This window comes from Panulirus ornatus, chromosome 20 (assembly GCF_036320965.1).
Source record: "Panulirus ornatus isolate Po-2019 chromosome 20, ASM3632096v1, whole genome shotgun sequence".
Taxonomy (NCBI): domain Eukaryota; kingdom Metazoa; phylum Arthropoda; class Malacostraca; order Decapoda; family Palinuridae; genus Panulirus; species Panulirus ornatus.
This window is the reverse complement of record NC_092243.1, coordinates 67,590,155-67,608,516: the sequence shown is the minus strand read 5'-3', so window position 1 is coordinate 67,608,516 and position 18,362 is coordinate 67,590,155. Positions and strand designations below refer to the sequence as shown.

General features: G+C 39.7%; 1 protein-coding gene across 10 annotated transcripts in view; it reads left to right on the top strand.

Moving 5' to 3' along the window:
- The window catches only part of LOC139756091 (phosphatidylcholine:ceramide cholinephosphotransferase 2-like), a 396,755-nt gene that overhangs the window by 357,390 nt on the left and 21,003 nt on the right, over positions 1-18,362 (top strand). For all 10 annotated transcript variants that reach the window (XM_071675131.1, XM_071675128.1, XM_071675129.1 and 7 more), the window contains 4 exons: positions 5,895-6,119; positions 9,568-9,698; positions 12,393-12,594; positions 15,949-16,223. In XM_071675131.1, coding sequence (XP_071531232.1) covers positions 5,896-6,119; positions 9,568-9,698; positions 12,393-12,594; positions 15,949-16,223 — 832 coding nt within the window. In that variant the 5' untranslated portion in view covers position 5,895. The remainder of the gene's footprint in view (positions 1-5,894; positions 6,120-9,567; positions 9,699-12,392; positions 12,595-15,948; positions 16,224-18,362) is intronic.

Sequence of the window (18,362 nt, the reverse complement as noted above, 5' to 3'; positions counted from 1 at the left end):
GAACGATGCGGTATACCAGGGTCGACATGCTGTCATTGGATTGAACCAGGGCATGCGAAGCATCTGGGGTAAACCATGGAAAGTTTTGTGGGGCCTAAATGTGGGAAGGGAGCTGTGGTTTCAGTGCATTACACATGACAGCTAGAAACTGTGAAAGAATGTGGCCTTTGTTGTCTTTTCCTAGTGCTACCTCGTGCGCACATGGGGGGAGGGGATTGTCATTTCATGTGTGGTGTGGTGGTGACTGGAATGGATGAAGGCATCAAGTATGAATATGTACATGTGTATATATGTATATGTCTGTATATATATATATATATATGTATGTATACGTTGAAAATGTATAGGAATGTATATGTGCGTGTGTGAGTGTTATGTATATACTCGTGCATGTGGGTGGGTTGGGTCATTCTTTTGTCCGTTTCCTTGCGCTACCTCACTAACGCGGGAGACAGTGGCTAAGTATCGTAATAATGATAATAATATATATATATATATATATATATATATATATATATATATATATATATATAATATATATATATATATGTGTGTGTGTGTGTGTGTGTGTGTGTATGCTGGTAAGACCACAAGGAAACTGAAAATGTGAAGTGTCGGATGTTTTATATATTACGTCTTCATTTGCCTTCCATTACTGCATGCTACTATCTCTTCCTTGTACGGTCACTCTTAACTACACTGAGCTCACACTTAATTCTGCCTCTCCCTCTGGTATCATCACTGAACACTCCCAGCTGACAATAACCACACCCATACCTGGTACCATCATCACTGCTGGCTACATCCTAGCGTGCTGAACCTCACCTGTCTCCCCACTCCATCACTACAGACCTCAATCCTTATATTATATTTGCTTTGCTCTTTTTTTTTGTCATAGTTGTTACTCATGCCTCACACTTGCCTTATCTTTACCATCTGCACCCTCTTCAATCTCCTTAATCCTGTCCCCAACCCTGGTGGTTGCAACCCTCTCCTTGATTGTCTTCAAGATCCACATCTACCTCAGCATTTTCTTAGCCACCCAGAGTTGTGCTCTGTCATCATAACATTTGCCTGACGCCACCCTGCTCCAGCTTCATTAATTCTGTGTCATGCCTTCCCCCACACTTGTTGTTTCATTAGCTGTGAATGCCTCTCCCACTCCAGTTATTTTATTTTAGGCCCTTAGTCATTCCCTGAACTCTATTCAGTTCCATCTTGGCATGCCTTTCACCTTAAGAAAATTCCCTTGAAATTTAGAAAATTGGATATATGAATTTTGTATGTTTGATCTTACGATATTTTTCATAATTTAGTGCAATGAGGAGTGCCTGATATCAAGGATCACCATAGTCTGCTGTATATATTTCGGTTGATTCTAGGAAATCCATCTTCCTGTTTAGAGTTTTTAAGTTACTTTGTAAAATTTGGAATTGTTAGACCCAGGTAGCTGTCTATTCTTTCTGCTTCACCCACATATGGTCTGCTGACATTTTTTCCAACAGTATATATTCTCCACTTGAATTAAAGCATTTAATTCACACAACTCAGTTGTTATAACTCTAGCTTTTCCTGAGATGAGTGCTAGCACTCACCCTGCCTTTTGGCAAGAAGGTAGGAGCAATGAATAGAAGTAGTAGGTAGGAACATTAAGTTAGAACATATTATAGAATTAGTAGGTTGAAACTTTAGGCAGGAACATTTGGTAGAAGTACACCGTAGAACATTAGGCAAGAGCATTGGGTAGAAGTAGTAGGTAGGAACATTAAGTTAGAGCATTAGACAGAATTAGTAGCTTGAAACTTTAGGCAGGAACATTTGATAGTACACAGTAGGAATGTTAAGGAAGGAGCCTCTGGAAACATTTTGCTAGAGTTGCCCTCTGCCGGTGGCCTGTTAAGGGTAAGGCATTAAAGGCTAAGAAGCGGCACTGTAGTTAATGTTATGGAGAGACAATTGCCTTGGCCACCCCCTTGAGGGAGTTACTGGAGGGAATGGGCATTGGAGATATATAAAGAGGTAGATAGACTAGGATTTTTTTTTTTTTTTTTTTTTAGCATGTTCATAAGTAAGGGTATTTGTAGGTCAGATGCTCCTAAGTGTAGGAATTCCTGTATACCTAAGCATAGTGCACACTACACATTTACCTTTCAGGTGTTTATTTTGATCTATATAGATTAATTATGCTACACACATTTGTTCTCTTAAGTTTTTTTTTTTTTTTTTTTTTTTTTTTTTGCTTTGTCGCTGTCTCCCGCGTTTGCGAGGTAGCGCAAGGAAACAGACGAAAGAAATGGCCCAACCCACCCCCATACACATGTATATACATACGTCCACACACGCAAATATACATACCTACACAGCTTTCCATGGTTTACCCCAGACACTTCACATGCCCTGATTCAATCCACTGACAGCACGTCAACGCCTGTATACTACATCGATCCAATTCACTCTATTCCTTGCCCTCCTTTCACCCTCCTGCATGTTCAGGCCCCGATCACACAAAATCTTTTTCACTCCATCTTTCCACCTCCAATCTGGTCTCCCACTTCTCCTCGTTCCCTCCACCTCCGACACATATATCCTCTTGGTCAATCTTTCCTCACTCATTCTCTCCATGTGCCCAAACCATTTCAAAACACCCTCTTCTGCTCTCTCAACCACGCTCTTTCTATTTCCACACATCTCTCTTACCCTTACGTTACTTATTCGATCAAACCACCTCACACCACACATTGTCCTCAAACATCTCATTTCCAGCACATCCATCCTCCTGCGCACAACTCTATCCATAGCCCACGCCTCGCAACCATACAACATTTTTGGAACCACTATTCCTTCAAACATACCCATTTTTGCTTTCCGAGATAATGTTCTCGACTTCCACACATTCTTCAAGGCTCCCAGAATTTTCGCCCCCTCCCCCACCCCATGATCCACTTCCGCTTCCATGGTTCTATCCGCTGCCAGATCCACTCCCAGATATCTAAAACACTTTACTTCCTCCAGTTTTTCTCCATTCAAACTTACCTCCCAATTGACTTGACCCTCAACCCTACTGTACCTAATTACCTTGCTCTTATTCACATTTACTCTTAACTTTCTTCTTTCACACACTTTACTAAACTCAGTCACCAGCTTCTGCAGTTTCTCACATGAGTCAGCCACCAGCGCTGTATCATCAGCAAACAACAACTGACTCACTTCCCAAGCTCTCTCATCCCCAACAGACTTCATACTTGCCCCTCTTTCCAAAACTCTTGCATTCACCTCCCTAACAACCCCATCCATAAACAAATTAAACAACCGTGGAGACATCACACACCCCTGCCGCAAACCTACATTCACTGAGAACCAATCACTTTCCTCTCTTCCTACACGTACACATGCCTTACATCCTCGATATATATATATATATATACATATATACACATATATATACACATATATACATATATACATATATATACATATATATACACACATATACATATATATATATATATATATATTTTTTTTTTTTTTTTTTTTATACTTTGTCGCTGTCTCCCGCGTCTGCGAGGTAGCGCAAGGAAACAGACGAAAGAAATGGCCCAACCCCCCCCCCATACACATGTACATACACATGTCCACACACGTGTATACATACCTACACAGCTTTCCATGGTCCACCCCAGACGCCTCACATGCCTTGATTCACTCCACTGACAGCACGTCCACCCCTGTATACCACATCGCTCCAATTCACTCTATTCCTTGCCCTCCTTACACCCTCCTGCATGTTCAGGCCCCGATCACACAAAATCTTTTTCACTCCATCTTTCCACCTCCAATTTGGTCTCCCTCTTCTCCTCGTTCCCTCCACCTCCGACACATATATCCTCTTGGTCAATCTTTCCTCACTCATTCTCTCCATGTGCCCAAACCATTTCAAAACACCCTCTTCTGCTCTCTCAACCACGCTCTTTTTATTTCCACACATCTCTCTTACCCTTACGTTACTTACTCGATCAAACCACCTCACACCACACATTGTCCTCAAACATCTCATTTCCAGCACATCCATCCTCCTGCGCACAACTCTATCCATAGCCCACGCCTCGCAACCATACAACATTGTTGGAACCACTATTCCTTCAAACATACCCATTTTTGCTTTCCGAGATAATGTTCTCGACTTCCACACATTTTTCAAGGCTCCCAAAATTTTCGCCCCCTCCCCCACCCTATGATCCACTTCCGCTTCCATGGTTCCATCCGCTGACAGATCCACTCCCAGATATCTAAAACACTTCACTTCCTCCAGTTTTTCTCCATTCAAACTTACCTCCCAATTGACTTGACCCTCAACCCTACTGTACCTAATAACCTTGCTCTTATTCACATTTACTCTTAACTTTCTTCTTCCACACACTTTACCAAACTCAGTCACCAGCTTCTGCAGTTTCTCACATGAATCAGCCACCAGCGCTGTATCATCAGCGAACAACAACTGACTCACTTCCCAGGCTCTCTCATCCCCAACAGACTTCATACTTGCCCCTCTTTCCAGGACTCTTGCATTCACCTCCCTAACAACCCCATCCATAAACAAATTAAACAACCATGGAGACATCACACACCCCTGCCGCAAACCTACATTCACTGAGAACCAATCACTTTCCTCTCTTCCTACACGTACACATGCCTTACATCCTCGATAAAAACTTTTCACTGCTTCTAACAACTTGCCTCCCACACCATATATTCTTAATACCTTCCACAGAGCATCTCTATCAACTCTATCATATGCCTTCTCCAGATCCATAAATGCTACATACACACCCCTGCCGCAAACCTACATTCACTGAGAACCAATCACTTTCCTCTCTTCCTACACGTACACATGCCTTACATCCTCGATATATATATATATATACATATATACACATATATATACACATATATACATATATACATATATATACATATATATTTCTTTACACAACTTTTACATAAATAGAAAACAAATTATTACGTTCACAAAATTCAGATATTTTTCTTATTACCAAAATTTATGCTGTAATAGTGTTGTGTTTCTTAATTTTAAAACTTATGAATGCTTTATTAGTTGATATTTTACCTTAGGAGAGAGTGGGAATATATGTAATATACATCTTTTATGATGATACATATGGATGACTGAGGCATGTGATATTCTTTCCAGCTGTGGAATGAGAATACTCATGAATTGAGTAGATAAATGGTAAATTGAGACATTAGTCGGTCATTATGCTTGGAATTCAGATGCAGGTGGTAATCATCAAATTTTCTCTATACTCTATATCTCCGATGCCTGTTCTCTTTGGAAATTCCCTCGGTGGTGGCCACAGCAAGTCTCCATAACTGGTGAACCCCAGTAACCCTTCTTAGCCTTTACTGCCTCACCCTTAGCAGGCCACTGGCTAAGGGCAGCTCTAGTGCCGTGTTGTGATGGGTGAATTAATCGTAAAAGTGAGTCATATGGTAGTTAAGGGTATAATTGGGAGGCATGGGGTATATTACCCCCATCAAATTGTTGGTTGATGATATTACCATTGAACTATGTGTCATCAGTTGACAATTATGTTTAAGTGGTGTAACAGAAACTTGATTAGCAGAATTTTTAGAAAATGTGTCTTGTCATTCCTTTGAGCTGTAATTTCTGAGAACGATGGTCAAAAGTTACTACTGCATTTCCATTTCTTTATGATTTATGTTTTTTGTTTTAAGAATGGCCATTAAAATATGGTTTCTCTACATTTGAGCACAGAGCAGTATATAATTTGTAAGAGAATTCTATTAAATATTTTTGCTGTATCACATTGCATTTACTGAAGACTCATTTGTAACCAGTGACTTCTTTCTTTCAGGATGGTGTTGGGTGGAGGGAATGAAGGGGGCCGGTATGGGTCGGTAGGGGAGAGTGGGGGGCTGGTGAGTGAAACACAGCATTGTCGAAGCAGCAACAGCAGGAGTGGCACCAGCAGTAGTGCCAGCAGTGTGGTGGATGACTCTGATCACTGCCACATGACCCACGACGTATACCAGCGCCAACCCCTCTTGGCCAGTCATGATCCTTACATCAATGCTAATGGGTAAGCTGCAGTTCCCTTCTTCTTTTCTTCTATTTTTGACTTTTTTCCTTCTCTCTTGCTTCAGTAATCGTGTCAAAAACTTTCACTTCATTATTTCATGTAACCTTTACATTATATTTAGAAAACAGTTATGATGTTTGCTTAAAATGTTAGGAAACTGTTAAGACATTTGCTTAATGAGTTACCTAACAGAAGACTGATCATGATGCATTAATTTTGATCATGGAAGTATATGGTATAGCACTATATTGATTGAAGCTTTTTGGATATAGATTTTGCTCCCCAGGATGAATTTTATTCTTGAGATGGCTGTCATGTACAAAGAATATGTTGAGAAATTACTTAGTAGATGAAGAAGATGCCTGAAACAACAAAAGTGATGGGGTAAAAAAAGATCATGAAAAATTTCCTCCCCCCCTTCAGGAAACTGTAGAAGATGAGGATAAAAACAGTAATGGAAAGTGGCAGTATAAGTGAAGGCATCCCAAAAGCAAGTAGGATTAAAGTCATTGAAGTAAACTGTTAACAGTGACAGAATCATTCCTCTGCATAGCAGTATACAGAATGAAATCTTAACTATAACAAAATGGTAATGAAACGAAGTAAATTACTAATACATCACAAACCAGAGCTGATAAGACTGCAAGGACATCAGCTGCAGTGGTAAATCAGACAAAATATATGAAGATGGTTGTATTTATGGAGATTCTCCAGTATATAGTGCCATGCCTCCCATTTATATGCAACCATTTAATCAAACAAGGGATGCTCTGACTCAGAATGCTTGAAAGTAAGTTTATCAGGACCCATGCCATGAAATTATTTCAAAGGACATCTCTCTCTTTGTTTTTTTTTTGTGCCAGTGGCAAACAGAAAAGTACTGACAGATTAAAGTTAAAATGATGTTACCCAGTTTGGGAATGATCAGTTATGGAGAGTAAATAGAAGCCAACCATAATCAGTTATGTAGAAAAAATAGAAGCCAACTTGTGTCCTGCATGGGATAACCTTTTAAAATTTGCTAACTTTTCCCAACCTTTAAATAAACTGTTCAAAGATGTTGAATGATATGCCATGAATGAGCCTCCCGATTTGGCTATGTCCAGTGCCAGGTAGCATTTGCAGCATATAATCTCATACAGACAATCCCAGTATTGTATTAAGTGCTGACCCTGCTTTGTCAGAAAAAATAGAATCCAGATATAGGATTTCAGTCCTAGCATGTATTGTCTAGATAGTTTTTTTATCATATTATCAAGTTAGTGCAGAATGGAGCTTGTGAGGAAATAATACAATGTGTGATACCTGTCATTGCCGAATAAAGGACTGATTGTTAGCACCAGTTTCACTAAAACTTGATACTTTCAGCACAGTTTTCAGGTAGTCTTGAACCATAAGTGTGAATCCCAAGCTGTGACTAGTGTGAAGGCATATTCAGCAAAATAATTTCAGCAAGAGCTACTTCAGCTAGCTAGCTAGATTAAGAAAGACCTTTTCTCTGAGGATTAACCCAAACCTGTGTAAAAAGAGATACTCAAAATATTTTCAGAACAGTATACCAAACATACCAGAGAGAAAAATGTTTTAAGTGAGAGAAACTGGCAGTAAAATGTTGAGATCCGTAAAAAGAAAGTAAAAGATAGAAAAAGCCCCAAGCCAACCACATATCCCTACTCTTATATAGAGTGTACTCTTGATACTGCAGGAGCCCATGAAAAAGGATTCTGGGGTTGTACATACATATGTAATTTATTTATTATACTTAATTGCTGTTTCCCCATGTCAAGCAAGTTAGCACCAGGAATCAGATGAAGAATGGCCCATCCACTCATATACACATATATATACATAAACGCCCTTACACGCACTTATACCTACATATACATTACACGCACTTATACCTACATATACATTTCAAAATATACACATATACATACACTTGTACATATTCATACTTGCTTGCCTTCATCCATTCCTGATGCTACCCAGCCCTACTTGCTGTTTCCTATGTTAGTGAGGTATTGCTAGGAACAAAGAAAAGGCCTCATTTCCTCATGTCCATTCTCTAGCTGTCATGTGTAATACACCAAAAGTGTAAAATGTCACCTCTGATGAGGCTGACCCTGCTACTGGAAATAGCACAGCCTTTGGTTGTAGGAGCATTTGAAAAGAGGCTGTGGGTAATGCCAGGACTCTTTCATAGAAATTGGCCCTAGGGTATTTATGAATAACATAATATAACAAGGTTGGAAACCACACGTAATGGTGCACTCGCAACATTCACTGGCTGCTCAGTAACCTTGAACACACAACACCACAACAAAGTAAAGATCCTCTCTGTACAGTCTTACTTCAGCATGTTGGGTGCACAATTCTGTGCAATAGCCCTAGACCTCTCCTACCCATACCATAATGAATTGCCAACCTCCAAGTAGAAGTAAAATGTGCACCCCTGCCTCACATTTTAGTAACTTTTATTATTTAAAGATCCCCTACCCCTAGCACTGACAAAACACACACACACCAGACTAACCAAACAAGCACTTATCATCCAACCTCCCAACTCGGTCTTAAACGTGAATCAAAGTCTTCCTTTACACTCTAGACATTACCTATCACTGCAACATTACAAACACCATTTCAGCATATGCCAAGACCTTGCATGCCCACAAATACAACTAATATAAAGAAGACACCAAGCACTTGATACTCGGTTGCCCTGCAGAGTCTACACATAGATGCACACACATCACAACATTCTATGACTTTTGGTTCCAACCATTGACTAAGGCCAGCTCCCTGAGTGCTGCAGGAACCTTATAAAGATAGAAGGGACTTTTGAGGCAGGAAATATTATTTATTCATACTTTTTTGATGTTTCTCATGTTCTTGGGGTACAGCGGGTTCCTGAGTCATGAACAGGGTATGTTCTTGCCCCTTTTCATAAGTTGAATTGTTCGTACGTGAAAAAAGGAAAAAAATGTATATGAGGAAATACATATAGCTGGCTACAGTGATGAATTAGATGTATTCTGAAGTGGATATAGTTAAGAGAACATTTTATTAAGCGACACATTGAAAAAAATGCATTTTAAGTACTTCCTTAGTTTGTATGTATGAGTAATCAAGTGATTTTGTGTCAAACTAGGTATTAGATATTGTTTTTGAGACCTTGTTTGTAAGTATGGGTGTTCATAGATCAGATTTTGATAAGCCAGAGACCCCTGGTATAGACAGGAACAGACAAAGAAGAGGTCTTATTTGCTCACAACCATTTTATCCATTGTCATGTTTAATGCACTGATGCCATAGCCCCTTTACTAAACCAGGCCCTATGGAACTTTGCTTAGTGTACTCTGGCTGCTTCATATTGCCTAATTCAGTCCCATTTATATCACAGCACTCCACATCATAAGTGATACAAGAAATATTTACTTGTGGTTTTCAGAGTTAGTAAGGAGGGAGGGAGCGGTGGATTCTATGACAACAGCAACAGTAATGGGATGGTGAAAATCCCTATTCCAGCACCACACAGGGATGAACCAAGATTTCCCAAAGAGAAATTCAAGACTTTTCTTGGTAAGTAATGGCTTGATTATAGCCCCTAATACTCACTGCACATAATTTAGGGCTTCTTTTTGAAGGACTTTCCAACACTTGTGGTAAAATGTGTATATGTACATACAGTCCAAGAAAAGAAACAGGTCTGTGTGCTCTTGCTAATTATTATTATTTTTTTTCTTATTATACTTTGTCACTGTCTCCTGCATTTGCGAGGTAGCACAAGGAAACAGACGAAAGAATGGCCCAACCCTCCCACATACACATGTATATACATACACGTCTACACATGCACATATATATACCTATACATCTCATTGTATACATATATATAGAGACATATACATATATACACATGTACATAATTCATACTTGCTGCCTTTATTCATTCCTGTCGCCACCCAGACACACATGAAATGACACTCCCCTTCCCCCGCACGTGTGCGAGGTAGCGCTAGGAAAAGACAAATAAGGCCACATTCGTTCACACTCATTCCACATCCAGGCTCCACAGAACTTTTCATGGTTTACCCCAGATGCTTCACGTGCCCTGTTTCAATCCATTGACAGCACGTCGGCCCCGGTATACCACATCATTCCAATTCACTCTATTCCTTGCACGCCTTTCACCCTCCTGCATGTTCAGGCCCCGATCGCTCAAAATCTTTTTCACTCCATCCTTCCACCTCCAGTTTGGTCTCCCGCTTCTCATTTCCTCCACCTCTGAGACATTTATCCTCTGTGTCAATCTTTCCTCACTCATTCTTTCCATGTAACCAAACATTTTCAACACACCCTCTTCTGCTCTCTCAACCACACTCTTTTCATTAACATGCATCTCTCTTACCCTTTCATTACTTACTTGATCAAACCACCTCACACCTTATATTGTCCTCAAACATCTCATTTCCAACACATCCACCCTCCTCCGAACAACCCTATCTATAGCCCATGCCTCGCAACCATATAACATTGTTGGAACCACTATTCCTTCATACATACGCATTTTTGCTTTCCAAGATAATGTTCTCACCTTCCACACATTCTTCAACGATCCCAGAACCTTCGCCCCTTCCCCCACCCTGTGACTCGCTTCCCTTTCCATGGTTCCATCCACTGCCAAATCCACTCCCAGATATCTAAAACACTTCACTTCCTCCAGTTTTTCTCCATTCAAACTTACCTCCCAATTGACTTGTCCCTCAACCCTGCTGTACCTAATAACCTTGCTCTTATTCACATTTACTCTCAGCTTCTTTTACACACTTTACCAAACTCAGTTGCCAGCTTCTGCAGTTTCTCACCCGAATCAGCCACCAGCGCTGCATCATCAGCAAACAACAACTGACTCACTGCCCAAGCCCTCTCATCCACAACAGACTGCATACTTGCCCCTCTCTCCAAAACTCTTGCATTCACCTCCCTAACAACCCCATCCATAAACAAATTAAACACCCATGGAGACATCATGCACCCCTGTCGCAAACTGACATTCACTGGGAACCAATCACTTTCCTCTCTCCTTACTCATACACATGCCATACATCCTCGATAAAAACTTTTCTGCTTCTAGCAACTTGCCTCCCACACCATATATTCTTAATACCTTCCACAGAGCATCTCTATCATATGCCTTCTCCAGATCCATAAATGCTACATACAAATCTATTTGTTTTTCTAAGTATTCCTTGCATACATTCTTCAAAGCAAACCCCTGATCCACACATCCTCTACCACTTCTGAAACCATACTGCTCTTCCCCAATCTGATGCTCTGTACATGCCTTCACCATCTCAATCAGTACCCTCCCATATAATTTCCCAGGAATACTCACCTTTATCTCCTTTGCCTTTGTACAGTGGCACTATGCATGCATTCCACCAATCCTCAGGCACTTCACCATGAGCCATACATACATTGAATATCGTCACCAACCACTCAACAGCACAGTCACCACCTTTTTTAATAATTTCCACTGCAATACCATCCAAATCTGCCGACTTGCCAGCTCTCATCTTCCACAAAGCTTTCACTACCTCTTCTCTGTTTACCAAACTATTCTCCCTGACCCTCTCACTTCGCACACCACCTCAACCAAAACACCCTATATCTGCCACTCTATCATCTAACACATTCAACAAACCTTCAAAATACTCACTTCATCTCCTTCTCACATCACCACTACTTGTTATTACCTCCCCATTAGCCCCCTTGACCGATGTTCCCATTTGTTCTCTTGTCTTGCACACTTTATTTACCTCCTTCCAAAACATTTTTTTATTCTCCCTAGAATTTAATGATACTCTCACATCCCAAGTTGTACAATATTTTTTTCAAGAAAGTAAGCTTGGTAATGTATGATGGTTTTAGTAACAGAATTTGGCTCAGTACCTTTGAGCAAATCTTAAACTGAAGTGCAGAAGTTCCCAGTAGAATATTGAGACTCATGAAATCTGCTGAATGGTAAATTTTTGTCCATCTGGCACCAGGCTTACATCCATGAATGTCAGTATGAAATTCTCTCCAGATAGTGAAGACATTATCAGTAATTCTAAGTACCAGGTGCTTTGACCTCCCTTGCATTACTGGTAATCAAGGATTTAACTTGATTTTCATATAATAACATGTTGTGTAAACCTGAAAGGGTAAATATACAATTAGTTTAAATGTCCTTTAACTATGGGTTTATTAAGGCATTGACTTTTGTTGCAGCGTTCCTGTTCCTGTGTTCCAACTGGATTCTTACTACTGCCTCATTGGCATTAACACACGAGAGAGTGCCTGATATTGCACCTTTACCCGACGTTACTTTAGATTCTATAACCACACAGGATTGGGGCCTCAGTGTTTCAGAGATAATCATAATTATCTCTGTTTATTTGTGCGTTATGGTAATAATTTTTCACAAACACAGGTGAGTACCTTTTTTAACTGAATTATTCCATATGTAGTTCATTCACTGTACTAAACACTTTTGTTATACTGAAGGCTAGTATAATTCTGTCTTTGTTTATGCAGGTTATCACTTGTGTCGGGGTTAAAAACTGTAGAGTTTAGGGTGACACTAAATTAGAATGGTTCCATAGTTCACTGGTAATGCAGCTCTTTTTTAAGTAAGATTTACTTATTAGACCGCAACATGTCATGGCCTTTTCACTCGCTGCCATTCTAAAACATATCGAATGTGATACAAACTCATTTCATCATTGCTTATAACGAGCCCTTGGAAATTTATACATTTTCCAATTGTTCTTTAACAGATTTGTACTAATATTTCATTGGAACCAATATTTTAAATGTATTCCGTGTACTGTGCTTTGTGGCTTTCAATTTATTAGGCTCTCAACTCATATTTTTGTTCATTTACCCAAATATAATAGATGTGTCCCAAACAAGATTATCAACTTTAGTTTTAAATTGGTAATTTTTAGAGCCATTTTATATCATTGCAAATTTTTATCATAACATGTATAAATTGTGATTTTTTTTTTTTTTTTTTTTTTTTTTTTTTTCCCCCAAAAGAAGGAACAGAGAAGAGGGCCAGGTGAGGATATTCCCTCAAAGGCCCAGTCCTCTGTTCTTAACGCTACCTCGCTATCGCGGGAAATAGCGAATAGTATGAAAAAAAAAAAATATATGGTAAATTATATGGTAAATTATATGGGAGGGTATTGATTGAGAGGGTGAAGGCATGTACAGAGCATCAGATTGGGGAAGAGCAGTGTGGTTTCAGAAGTGGTAGAGGATGTGTGGATCAGGTGTTTGCTTTGAAGAATGTATGTGAGAAATACTTAGAAAAGCAAATGGATTTGTATGTAGCATTTATGGATCTGGAGAAGGCATATGATAGAGTTGATAGAGATGCTCTGTGGAAGGTATTAAGAATATATGGTGTGGGAGGAAAGTTGTTAGAAGCAGTGAAAAGTTTTTATCGAGGATGTAAGGCATGTGTACGTGTAGGAAGAGAGGAAAGTGATTGGTTCTCAGTGAATGTAGGTTTGCGGCAGGGGTGTGTGATGTCTCCATGGTTGTTTAATTTGTTTATAGATGGGGTTGTTAGGGAGGTAAATGCAAGAGTTTTGGAAAGAGGGGCAAGTATGAAGTCTGTTGGGGATGAGAGAGCTTGGGAAGTGAGTCAGTTGTTGTTCGCTGATGATACAGCGCTGGTGGCTGATTCATGTGAGAAACTGCAGAAGCTGGTGACTGAGTTTGGTAAAGTGTGTGGAAGAAGAAAGTTAAGAGTAAATGTGAATAAGAGCAAGGTTATTAGGTACAGTAGGGTTGAGGGTCAAGTCAATTGGGAGGTGAGTTTGAATGGAGAAAAACTGGAGGAAGTAAAGTGTTTTAGATATCTGGGAGTGGATCTGGCAGCGGATGGAACCATGGAAGCGGAAGTGGATCATAGGGTGGGGGAGGGGGCGAAAATTCTGGGGGCCTTGAAGAATGTGTGGAAGTCGGGAACATTATCTCGGAAAGCAAAAATGGGTATGTTTGAAGGAATAGTGGTTCCAACAATGTTGTATGGTTGCGAGGCGTGGGCTATGGATAGAGTTGTGCGGAGGAGGATGGATGTGCTGGAAATGAGATGTTTGAGGACAATGTGTGGTGTGAGGTGGTTTGATCGAGTGAGTAACGTAAGGGTAAGAGAGATGTGTGGAAGTAAAAAGAGCGTGGTTGAGAGAGCAGAAGAGGGTGTTTTGAAGTGGTTTGGGCACATGGAGAGGATGAGTGAGGAAAGATTGACCAAGAGGATATATGTGTCGGAGGTGGAGGGAACAAGGAGAAGAGGGAGACCAAATTGGAGGTGGAAAGATGGAGTGAAAAAGATTTTGTGTGATCGGGGCCTGAACATGCAGGAGGGTGAAAGGAGGGCAAAGAATAGAGTGAATTGGAGCGATGTGGTATACCGGGGTTGACGTGCTGTCAGTGGATTGAAGCAGGGCATGTGAAGCGTCTGGGGTAAACCATGGAAAGCTGTGTAGGTATGTATATTTGTGTGTGTGGATGTATGTATATACATGTGTATGGGGGGGGGGTTGGGCCATTTCTTTCGTCTGTTTCCTTGCGCTACCTCGCAAACGCGGGAGACAGCGACAAAGTATAATAAAAAAAAAAATAAATAATATATATATATATATATATATATATATATATATATATATATATATATATATATATATATATATATATATTTCTTTCTTTCTTTCGTACTATTCGCCATTTCCCACGTTAGCGAGGTAGCATTAAGAACAGAGGACTGGGCCTTTGAGGGAATATCCTCACCTGGCCCCACTCTGTTCCTTCTTTTGGAAAATTGAAAAAAACAAGAGGGGAGGATTTCCAGCCACCCGCTCCCTCCCCTTTTAGTCGCCTTCTACGACACGCAGGGAATACGTGGGAAGTATTCTTAATCCCCTATCCCCATATCTATATATATATATATATATATATATATATATATATATGTGTGGAAGTCGAGAACATTATCTCGGAGAGCAAAAATGGGTATGTTTGAAGGAATAGTGGTTCCAACAATGTTGTATGGTTGCGAGACGTGGGCTATGGATAGAGTTGTGCGCAGGAGGATGGATGTGCTGGAAATGAGATGTTTGAGGACAATATGTGGTGTGAGGTGGTTTGATCGAGTAAGTAACGTAAGGGTAAGAGAGATGTGTGGAAATAAAAAGAGCGTGGTTGAGAGAGCAGAAGAGGGTGTTTTGAAATGGTTCGGGCACATGGAGAGAATGAGCGAGGAAAGATTGACCAAGAGAATATATGTGTCGGAGGTGGAGGGAACGAGGAGAAGAGGGAGACCAAATTGGAGGTGGAAAGATGGAGTGAAAAAGATTTTGTGTGATCGGGGCCTGAACATGCAGGAGGGTGAAAGGAGGGCAAGGAATAGAGTGAATTGGAGCGATGTGGTATACCGGGGTTGATGTGCTGTCAGTGGATTGAATCAAGGCATGTGAAGCGTCTGGGGTAAACCATGGAAAGCTGTGTAGGTATGTATATTTGCGAGTGTGGACGTATGTATATACATGTGTATGGGGGTGGGTTGGGCCATTTCCTTCGTCTGTTTCCTTGCGCTACCTCGCAAACGCGGGAGACAGCGACAAAGCAAAAACAAAATATATATATATATATATATATATATATATATATATATATATGTGTGTGTGTGTGTGTGTGTGAGTGTTTGTGTGTAGCTAACCTAAGTTAGTCAAGATTTTTTTTATTTTTTAATATTAATGGCATAATATGTTTTCAGGTGGATTCTCTTCCGTCGTATCTTCCTGATGATGGGGTTATTATATTTTTATCGCTCCATCACAATGTATGTAACAGTCCTTCCTGTTGCCAACCCTCATTACTATTGCTCGCCAAAAGCCAATTATACCAGCCCAGTATTGGTGGCCAAACGGGTGATCCAGTTGCTCTCAGGATTTGGCTTGTCACTTAATGGGCAGCACACATTCTGCGGGGATTACATCTACTCTGGTCACACAGTCTGCCTTGTTTTGGCATATCTTGTTGTAAGAGAATGTAAGTATGAGTTGACTTGAATTGAAGTTTTCTCTTGAAAATTAATATTCTGTATTATTACTCATAATTTGAGGATTTATGTATTGCTCAATATCCTTGGAATTAAATGCTTAATTTTTTCAAAGTTTTGCCACAATTATTTTTTTCTAGAAAGAATTTGAACATTACTGTTTCATTGTGTGTGTGTTCTAAAGTAGTCAAAAGTCATTTTGAATTTGTGCATGACATAAATTATGACAATAATTTTAAACTTAGGCAATATAGTTGACCTATGTGTGAGGAAGATAAATCACAGATATGTGTACATGGAATCAGACTCATTTAGGAAAGCAAATATGAATGTAATAGATGCTTATCTGCAGTGGAATGGATATGTATGATGGCTAGGTTTTTGAACTCTTCAGTGAAAAGTGAGTAACACAAATAGATTGTCATTTACAAGTAAGCAAGTCTAAGCTCCTTACTGGAAATCTTATGTAAGAGATAGTAATATCATCATCAGAAGATGCATATACTATATATGTAATGATAAAGAAGAGGTTAAGGGTGCTTTGAGGAGGAAACTTGGGTAATTTTGAGGGTCTGGCAACTCGTATTAATGAGTGATGTGAAAAAGTGAGAAAATTTACTGAGTGGACGAGTAGATATAGGTAATTGGTAATGTTGAAAGGGTATGATAACTGTTTACCTGTACTGGAAATTAGCAATAAGCACACTTTCATGTTTATGATCCTGCAACCATGGGGCCTGGCATTAAGCAAATTGCAGATTTTGCCAACTTATGGGTATTGCTTTTGCTTAGAAGGCCTTTCAGCAGAGCAGATAAATTATAACCGAGCCATGTCGCCAAACAGATATTTGCACGAGGTAAGCAACACCTTTAGATGGATATCTGTTATCTGGTTTCACTCCATATTTTTAAAGCCGTGCATGGAGCCTGGCAGGGTGGTGACTGAGGTGACAGTGAGCTATAATTTCTCCTCATAGTTATTCATTCACCTGCCATGAAAGTGAGAAAACATTTTCGTGAGTTCTCTATTGAGGAAATTAAGCAGTTTTCAGCTAGATTAGAGGAACTAGAAGATGATCCTGAAAAATTGTCTTTGGATTATGTGATGAGTGATTTTATGGACACTGAATCTTTCAACATTAAAAGTTGATTAAGATGAGGCAGAAGGTTTTTTAGCAAGAGTGGAGGTTGTGTTGCCAGATCCTGCTCAACTTTGTTAACACCATCTCTGACTGGTGCAGCCAGTAATTTGGCACTCATAGTTTTACTGTTTGCTGGACCACAATGATCATGGTAAGAAAAGATATATAACATAAAACAATAATAATCAGTATTGAGTTCTTTAGTATAAGGTTGAGTAAATGATAAAACATGCACTGTGGCAACTTGCAAGACACTCGGGCCTTACTATTACACATTTTAGCAAGTTTTGCTGGAACATCTGAAAAAAATCCTATTGGTTATTACAGTGAAAGTAATAGACAATAAAACGTAACATAGTGGGACATGAACTAATTCATTGAAGGATGTTGTGACAGCAACACCTAAAATAACTTGCATTAACCATAGGGTTCAGCAATAGCAACACCCTATTAAATTTAATGCCAGAGGTATTGATGAGAATAAAAATGGTGAGTTTTAAGAAATGGGAACACAAGAATCTGATTCCAGACAGTGAGCCAATTTTTTGTGTTTAAGGATAAGTAGCCATTAAAATATTAAAAAGATTACAATATCCACTTGCTGGCATACCATCTCTGGCCCATGTAAGTCCTAGGACTTGTTGATATCCTGGATGCAGTAGACTCTGATAAACTTTGTGAGCTAGGAAGTGAAGAAGAAACAGAAAAGTGAAACAGATGACATGACAGAAATTGACAATCCAGACACAGCATCAAGACAACAGAAATGGCTGCAGTTGACCGGCTGGCAACAGCAATCCTCTTATTTGAAAAATAAAATATATTGCATCTTTTTTTTATACTTGTTCACCATTTTCAGCATAGCAAGGTAGTACCATTAACAAAGAAAAGTTTTCATCCACTTTTCCATTCTCTGTCTGTTGTGTAATGCACCATAGCCCACCATCCACATGCTTCACATGCCCTGGTTCTATCCATTAACTGCAC